Source organism: Notamacropus eugenii, chromosome 2, assembly GCF_028372415.1.
Source record: "Notamacropus eugenii isolate mMacEug1 chromosome 2, mMacEug1.pri_v2, whole genome shotgun sequence".
NCBI classification, from domain to species: domain Eukaryota; kingdom Metazoa; phylum Chordata; class Mammalia; order Diprotodontia; family Macropodidae; genus Notamacropus; species Notamacropus eugenii.
The window spans coordinates 4,163,526-4,173,108 of NC_092873.1; the positions used below are offsets into that span (position 1 = coordinate 4,163,526).

General features: G+C 39.5%; 1 protein-coding gene across 1 annotated transcript; it reads right to left on the reverse strand.

The window, feature by feature from the left end:
- Window positions 1–1,313: 1,313 nt before the first annotated feature.
- On the reverse strand, window positions 1,314–2,267 carry LOC140522058 (olfactory receptor 5B12-like). The gene has a single exon (XM_072637103.1). The coding sequence runs from the start codon at window positions 2,265–2,267 to the stop codon at window positions 1,314–1,316; it is 954 nt and encodes a 317-aa protein (XP_072493204.1).
- Window positions 2,268–9,583: the final 7,316 nt, after the last annotated feature.

Genomic DNA, 9,583 nt, shown 5'->3' on the forward strand with positions numbered 1-9,583 from the left:
TCAGGGGGTTTATGTACAGACCTTCCACAATGGATCCAGGCTCCCGCCCACTTGGGGAGCCCCTGTCTGCCGCCACCTCTCAGCTTCTATCTCCTGGGGGGGCCAAGCCATGGGTGCACCCCACTCCCCTCTCTACCCGCCAAAGAGACTCTCTCACCGATCCCCGTCACCTGTGGGTGGAGGGGCTTGTGCTGCTGCTGGAGATCCCGTCCCTGAAGCCTGCTCGGATCTGTACCTCTAGGAGCCGTGGCCGCCGCAGGTCTAGGCTGGGCTCCACGTCTGCAGCACGACGGACCTTTTGCAAGAGGTTTGCAGGTCCCTCTGTGGGTGGAGGGACCCGCGTGGCCACTGGAGATCCCGTCCCCGTAGCCTGCTCGGATCTTTTCCTCCTGGTGTCATGGCCGCTGCAGGGCTGCCCTCTGCTCCCAGTCCCGGCGCCCAGTCCGCAGCGCGAAGGACCCCCGCGAGAGGTTCGCAGGTCTCTCTGGAACAGAAATCTCCCTCGCTCCAATATTCCGTGGCCTCTGGGTGCAAAATTCACTGTGAGTTGGTCCCCTCTAGCTGTTCTGTGGGTTGTGGGTTCGGAGCTATGCGTATGTGCGTCTTTCTACTCCGCCATCTTGGCTCCGCCCTCTATTTCCAACTTTTAGTAATACCATTTGGGATATTCTTGGCAAAGATAATGGAGTAGTTTGCTATTTCCTTCTCCAGCTCATTTTACAAATTAATAACTGAGGCAGATCGAAGGAACTTTCCCAGTGTAGATACAAGGCTGTATAAATACTCAATAGCTTCAGTAAAACGTTTCAAATATCTTTAGTATCATCTATACAGGATTTGTGTTTTCATCTAGTTCTTAGAAAGGCTACAAGTTAGCACCATAAAAAGGTACAAAAAATTTAAACTGTTCACATAGGAAGATGTGATTAATGTTATAAGCACTAGCATGATCAATGGAATTGTGTCACTCATATCATATTAATAGGAAGACAAGGACCATTTATTAAATATAATTTCAAATTCTTAAAGTATTTCTATCATAAGAGTACAAGTGAAGAAATGAATGAATAAGATATAAAATAACTTGTTCAGGGAGAGAAAGCAGGAAAAGGTCGAAAAGAACATTACCGTCTGATCTCTCCTGATTCCAAGTACAACACTGCACAATGCTTCCTCTGGAAAAGATCAAACCAACGGTTCTTTACTGCAGAAGTTAATCAAATTTAAAGATGTAGTGTAGTGATAGGAAATTCTTACTGGGATTATTCCCCAGTTAATATTGATGAAGTATAACGTCAAATTCTAAATGTCCTTTACAATTTTTTTATGTCTAGTGAATATTTTCTCCCAATAGCTTTCGTGAAAGCGTTCTTGACTTCCTTGTTTCTCAAGCTGTAGACCAGAGGATTTAGCATGGGAATGACCATGGTGTAGAACACTGATGCCATTTTGTCTGTGTCCATGGAATGACTTGAGTTGGGTTGGAAATACATAAAGATGATTGTTCCATAGAAAATGGACACAACTGTGAGGTGGGAAGCACAGGTAGAGAAGGCTTTATGCCTGCCCTTAGAAGAGTGAATTCTTAGAATGGCCATGAAGATGAATATGTAGGAGATCACAATTATCAAAAGGGCAAAAGAGACATTAAATCCTGCTAAAATAAAGACCACCACCTCACTGATATAAATATCAGAGTAGGAGAGAGCCAAGAGAGGAGGAATATCACAGAAAAAGTGATGGATCACATTGGAACTACAAAAAGAGAGTTCAAATGTACACCCAATATTAATGGATGACTGAAGGAAGCCACATATATAAACCCCAATAGCCAGGCGAATACACACACTCAATGTCATGGTGGTGCTATAATGTAGGGGCTTACATACTGCTGCATGGCGATCATATGCCATCACAGCTAGCAGGAAACAGTCCACACTGACAAAGGCCACGAAGAAGAACATTTGTGCAGCACATCCATTATAAGAGATGACTTTGTCCCCTGTGAGGAATCCAGCTATTACCTTTGGAGTAATAGCTGAAGAATAACTAAAATCCACCAAGGACAGATTACTGAGAAAAAAATACATTGGGTTGTGAAGATGGGAGTCCCAGGAGATCAGCACTACCATGCCAAGGTTCCCCACCAGAGTGATCAAATAAATAAGGGTAAAAATTATGAAGCGGGAGATCTGAAGTTCTGGGTCATCTGTTAACCCCAGAAGAATGAATTCATTCACCTCTGAGTGATTTTCCATATATGACATTTCAGGGTAGGGTCAATCACCTGTGACAAGGGAAAAACCAACAATTAACTCAGTATAGTTAATTCTGAAGCATAAATGATGATCAGAGACATATTTCATACGATAAAGGGGAATAGGAGCAAGAAGGGAAATCACTCTAGTTACTACTGCAACTATATGTAAACACTTAACTAGTGATTCCAACTTTTTTTCAATCTACCACAGCCTTAATAATTTAAAAGGTAGAAAAGTAAACCTCATTGTCAGGGAAGGTGCCTTTCTTCTGGTGAAAAATCATCATTAAGTGAATATGATGAGTAGGTGAATACAGCAGAAAAACTTTTCTCAAGAGTTTGGTCTACTCTGAAGAAGAAAGAAGAGAAAGAAAATGGAGACAGTAGACAGAAATAAAGAGAGAAGACAATTACAAAAGGGAAGAGAAGTAATGATGGCCAGGGGTCAAGTGGGTATTTTTAGGATCAGTCCAAATACTGGTTGGACATGTTTGCAGTGGGAGTTAAATTATTACTCTTCCACTCAACCCTTGAATATTTATGGATGTCAAGCTTTTGAAAATGAATACCCAGCTAACATTTAAGTATAAATATTTTATTGCAAACTAAATTTTGTTAACACTATCTTGCTCCCTTTTCAGTGCTCTAACATGCGTTGAAACAGATTGTGTCCTCTTGTATATTTCTTGGTTTGTCAAAGAAATTTTCCACTAAAGGACAACTTTCTACTACCTTTTGTTTGACTTTGGACAAGATCTAGTCCAATACCTGGTTTCACTTAAAGCCTTCCTTAAGTAGAAGGACCAGTTAAAATATTATCCTACTCTAATAATCTTTTAAAACCTAGCTTCATCATTCTTTCACACTGAGATTTTAGTGGAGGATATTAGTGAAGCAGCTGCATGTTAGCCCAGACTGCATGAACTACGAAATAACTAAGCCATTTTTGAAGACACAATATTAAAGCAAGGAGGGACCACAAGTGTGACTCATATCTGACTGATAATTGCCTCTACAACATCCTCCAATGAGTATGTGAAAGACTAAAAGAAAATAAGTGAGGTTGATTAAGTTAAAATAATAAAGACCAATAAATGAACCATTCTATTGAGATTTTGGTGCCCTCTAGTAATATAGCTAACAAGTAAGATAACTTAGAAATACCAATATAAAGGGATATATTTGTCCTCAATGATATCACTGAGACTTTGTGGGGTGATAAATGCCTACAACACAGACTTTGAAAAATCTACATTATTCAAAGTAAACATAATTGGTAGAAACAAGTTTTGGAGAAACATTATATAGTAAGAAAATATATAGCAGAATAAATTCTGGAACCAGAAAGGTAATGTGTGATGAAAAGTATTTGGATAAAGATCAGTGGAGTAATGATCAGGAATAGCAAGGTTATCAGAGTTGACTAGGAATAATCTGAAGAAGAAGAGAAAATGATTGAACAATTTGGGAAACATCACAAGCCTGGGGAAAGTGAATCATCATTATGTTTTTTTAATCTTCTTTTTGAAGAAAAGCCCATTTTAACAATTCACTCTGGGTTTGATTTGGGAGTTTCACTTTACATCATAGCAAATACATCAAAGAGATGATTGCCAGCTTGGTAATCAGACACAGTTGTATCAGTCACAAACATGGTACTTTCATACTCACCTAATAGGTATAATGACTTAGCCAATTACATGTAGACATATTCTTAAAAAACCTCCTTGATGTATTTAAGAGTAGATGGTTTTGAATTCACATAGAGTCTTTATGGGCAAACAGAAGAAAAAAAGGTTTTTCTTTTTTAAAATATTAGTAGTTCTTATTTATATTGCCCTTAAAGTTTGGTAAAATACTGCACACATTTATCTCCTTTTTTACTCACAACAATCATGAGAGGCAGGTGCTATTATTATCCTTACTTTATAGATGAGAAAACCATCGCAAGGAAATCTTGCTCTGTGGTATACAACAGTTATAAGAGTTTTAATGTAGATTTAAGATCAGGTCTTTTTGACTCAAAATCCAAAGGTCTATTTATGGGATGACTTCACTAATAAGCCACGGGATAATGATATATTATAAAAATTATTGGACTAGTAGCCCAGAGGATTCGGATCTAAATTCTACCTCAGACATTTTACTAGATGTATAACCCTGAGAAAGTCCCCCTAACTTTTCTTATTTTCTCTTTGGTCAGGTGTAAAGTTAGGATATAAATAATTATTGCACCTTTCTCATAGAGTTATGAGATTAAAATGAGTCACTGGATGCCACCCACTATCAAAGGTGAGCTGAGATGATTGAGAGAAGGAACCATATCTTATATAAAATTTGTATCACCCTCAAAGTATAACACAGTGTTTTGCAAAAGCTATGTCCTTAACAATGTTTGTCAATAAGTTTTTAAGGTTGCATTAACATTAAGCAACTCTGACATGCTATGCTGTTGTTCAGTGATTTTTAATCATGCATGACTATTCATGACTCCATTTGAGATTTTGTTGGCAAAGATTCTGGAATAGTTTGGCTTTTCTTCTTCAGCTCATTTCACAGATTAGAAAACTAAGGCAAATAGTATTAAATGACTTGCCCAACCATAAACTGCTAATAAATATTTGAGGCTACATTTGAACTCAAGAAAATGTGTCTTCATGACTCCAGGTATGGCACACTAACCACTATACTTTTTAGCTGCTCAGTATACTCTGTGCCCTCTCAAAATGCCCTTTCAATTAGACAAAAATAATAACTACATTTTAAAGCTTGAAAATACCGCATTTCTTTAAAGCAATTATTACAGGTATTCTTATTCATAGTATTACAGCAGCAGAAAATGAGTCTAAAATTCCTTCACTAAGGCCACACACACATTTTCTGTCAGTTGTGCTAGTTGTTTTTAGCTCCAATGCATTATGCCATATTATCCTTCAGATAAACCCTGGGATTGTGGGTTGAGCTTTTTAGAACCTACCTAACTGGAGATGGTAGAGAAAAATAAGCACCTTCACACGTGTTTCTTGAGTCTGAAGTCCTAATTCTAGGAAAGAAGTTATTCTGTTGAAGAAACTCCTCCCTTGTCCCTAATCCCCTGCTAAGTGGTCCCTATTTCAAGAGAAATCATCATTGATCACTGCTGCTTTCCATGGCAGTAGAGTTAGTGAATTTCTCTTCTCCAGCTTCTCAAGACGACTGAATGATTCAGAAGACTCCCGTCTCCAGGTTGATCCTATAGTAATTAAGCCTAATGGGGCATTGTTTAGATGTCAGTGGTTGAAGGTAGGAATCAAGGAGCACTTTATATAGACCTAGGCATAAAGCAGCTCTTAGGAGAACCATGGCACCTTGGGAAAACCTGGCAGTGCTTCACCTGGCTCCTGAACTAAACAAACCATTTCCTTCTACTGTGATAATGGGGACCAAATCTTGATTGTCCAAAGAGACAATGTTCTCATAGGTAACTTTGTCGTTCTTAGTTCACTGCAAGTTAATTATTCTTAATTCTTGCAAAGAAGAAGCCCTAGAGGAGCAGATCTTAAGGCATAAGTACAAATCATATACCTTTCATAAGCATGAATAGGGAATGATTTATTGCTCAAGGAAAAGATATATATTACTTAAAAAGAAAATAATATAATTTGGATTGCACGATTTTTTTAAAAAAAGCCTTTGCATAAACAAAATTAAGGTAGCTAAGGTAAGAAGACAAGAAACTGATTGGTAGAAAAAAGTTGTATCAAACATTTCTGGAGAGAGAGTGATATCCAAAATATAACACAGAAATGTAAAACACCAAAAGTCATTCCCCAATAGAGAAGTAGTCTAAGATAAAACATGATGAACTTAATCTGGGAGAGGCATTTTGTTCCATGAATTTGCAACCAGGAAGAGCAGCAGGCACAGAATAGAGCACTCTCCAGAAGAGTGTTTCTCCTCTACCATAAATATTCCAAGTTTCTTCATTTGATTCTCAGATGAGCACTTCCTGATTTCACTCTTCTGCGCATGCTCCAGGTGTCACTTGTATTCAGAACTTCAAGACAATCCTCCAGATATGGTTTGCGGCAAAACAAGATTGTTGCCACCTTCTTGGTACATATTATATCTGTTAAAATAGGCTAGGATTATGTTGGCGTATTGGCTCTCATGACACAATATTTATTCTTATTAAGTATGCAATGTAGTCAAACTCTTAATCCTTATCACACAAAGCATGAGTCATTTCTACTCTGACAAAGTGCCAGCTGATTTTGAAGTGCAATAAATTTTTATAGCACTAAGAAAAACTCAGAAATATGACCAGCTTACTCCAAACTCCTAGAAAGGCCTATTTTTGTCCAACTGATTAACAGAGAAGAGGTTTTTTGTTGCTTGTTTTAATATCTGATTCTGTACTTCGCAATGGTACAAGTCATTTGCCCTACATGCAATAGAAAGGAGAGGAAAGGAAAACAAAACATTTTTCTAACTGATGGGCTGATGTATTTTCTTTCTCATTCTTGAAGTTCAAATGGAAAGATCTATCAATTTGTACACTTGAGATCTGTCCTCAAACCCCAGTTTCAAAACCTACCAGCTATGGGATAAGTGTGTCTGAATTTCAATTTTCTTGTTTATCATTGAATCAACAAATTTCAGTTTAGCACTTTTTAAATATCTGTTTTGCTCAAGTCAATATACTAGCCTCTAAACACACAGATTGCAAGTGGAAGAGACCTGCTCTAGACATTACAGTTGAGTTCAAAAAAACATATACGCACAGGGGGCAGAGCCAAGATGGCGGAGTAGAAAGACGCACATACGCTACCTCCGAACCCACTGCCCATAAAATATCTGTAAAAAAAGAACCACTGGCGAATTCTGGAGCAGCAGAAGCCACAGAACAATGGAGCAGAGGAGATTTCTGCTCCAGAGAGCCTGAAAACCTCTCACAAAAGGTCCCTCGCACCCCAGACCCGGAGCAGAGCTCAGCACTGCCTCAGCGGCGCAGCGTGGAAAGGAGCAGATCCGAGCAGGCTTCAGGGACAGAATCTCCAGCGGCCGCGCAGGTCCCCCACCCACAGGTGACAAGGGTGGTGAGAAGGTCTCTTCGGGGGGTTGAAAGGGTTGTGGGGTGCCCCCATAACTCAGGCCTCCTCGGGAGGCAGCAGCAGAGGTAAGAGCAGACCTGGGCTCCCCAAGCAGGCAGGAGCCCTGATCCATTGTTGAAGGTCTCTGCATAAACCCCCTGAGGGAACTGAGCCCATGAGGCGGCCCTGCCCTGACCTGAGCACCTGAACTTAATCTCACACTGAATAGCAGCCCTGCCCCCGCCCCAAGCCCTGAGGCTGGGAAGCAGCATTTGAATCTCAGACCCCAAGTGCTGGGTGGGAGGATCAGGAGGTGAGGTAGGGGTGGAGAGGACACTCAGAAGTCAAGTCACTGGCTGGGAAAATGCCTAGAAAAGGGAAAAAAATAAGACGATAGGAGGTTACTTTCTTGGTGAACAGGCATTTCCTCCCTTCCTTTCTGATGAGGAAAAACAACGCTTACCATCAGGGAAAGGCACAGAAATCAAGGCTTCTGTATCCCAGACCACTCAATGGGTTCAGGCCATGGAAGAGCTCAAAAAGGATTTTGAAAATCAAGTTAGAGAGGTGAAGGAAAATCTGGGAAGAGAAATGAGTGACATGCAAGCAAAGCATGAAAAACAAGTAAACACCCTGCTAAAGGAGACCCAAAAAAATGCTGAAGAAAATAACAGCTTGAAAAATAGGCTAACTAAATTGGCAAAAGAGGTTCAAAAAGCCAATGAGGAGAAGAATGCTTTCAAAAGCAGAATTAGCCAAATAGAAAAGGAGGTTCAAAAGTTCACCGAAGAAAATAGTTCTTTCAAAATTAGAATGGAACAGATGGAGGCTAATGACTTTATGAGAAACCAAGAAATCACAAAACAAAACCAAAAGAATGAAAAAATGGAAGAGAATGTGAAATATGTCATTGGAAAAACAACTGACCTGGAGAATAGATCCAGGAGAAACAATTTAAAAATTATGGGACTACCTGAAAGCCATCATCCAAAAAGAGCCTAGACATCATCTTTCATGAAATTATCAAGGAAAACTGCCCTGAGATTCTAGAACCAGAGGGCAAAATAAGTATTCAAGGAATCTACAGATCACCATCTGAAAAAGATCCAAAAAGAGAAACTCCTAGGAACATTGTGGCCAAATTCCAGAGTTCCCAGGTCAAGGAGAAAATATTGCAAGCAGCTAGAAAGAAACAATTCAAGTACTGTGGAAATACAATCAGGATAACACAAGATCTAGCAGCTTCTACATTCAGGGATCGAAGGGCATGGAATAGGATATTCCAGAAGTCAAAGGAACTAGGACTAAAACCAACAATCACCTACCCAGCAAAACTGAGTATAATACTTCAGGGGAAAAATTGGTCTTTCAATGAAATAGAGGACTTTCAAGCATTCTTGATGAAAAGACCAGAGCTGAAAAGAAAATTTGACTTTCAAACACAAGAATGAAGAGAAGCATGAAAAAGTAAATAGCAAAGAGAAGTCATAAGGGACTTTACTAAAGTTGAACTGTTTACATTCCTATATGGAAAGACAATATTTGTAACTCTTGAAACTATTCAGTATCTGGGTACTGGGTGGGATTACACACACACACATGCACATGCACATGCACACACATATAGAGACAGAGTTCACAAAGTGAATTGAAGAGGATGGGATCATATCTTAAAAAAATGAAATCAAGCAGTGAGAGAGAAATATATTGGGAGGAGAAGGGGAGAAATGGAATGGGGCAAATTATCTCTCATAAAAGAGGCAAGCAAAAGACTTATTAGTGGAGGGAAAAAGAGGGGAGGTGAGAGAAAAACATGAAGTTTACTCTCATCACATTCCACTAAAGGAAGGAATAAAATGCACACTCATTTTGGTATGAAAACCTATCTTACAATACAGGAAAGAGGATAAGCAGGGTGGGGGGGATGATGGAAGGGAGGGCAGTGGGAGGAGGGAACAATTAGAAGTCAACACTCTTGGGAAGGAATAGGACCAAAAGAGAGAATAGAAGGAATGGGGGACAGGATAGGATGGAGGGAAATGTAATTAGTTCTTACACAACACTACTATTATGGAAGTCATTTGCAAAACTACACAGATTTGGCCTATATTGAATTGCTTGCCTTCCAAAGGGAAGGGGTGGGGAGGGAGGGAGGAACAGAAGTTGGGACTCAAATTTTAGGAACAACTGTCGAGTACTGTTCTTGACACTAGGAAATAAGAAATACAGGCAAAGAGGTATAGGATGGAGA

Bases quoted from the DNA above. Each gene is read 5' to 3' on its own strand.
- LOC140522058 (XM_072637103.1), bottom strand. From the start codon at position 2,267: ATGTCATATATGGAAAATCACTCAGAGGTGAATGAATTCATTCTTCTG.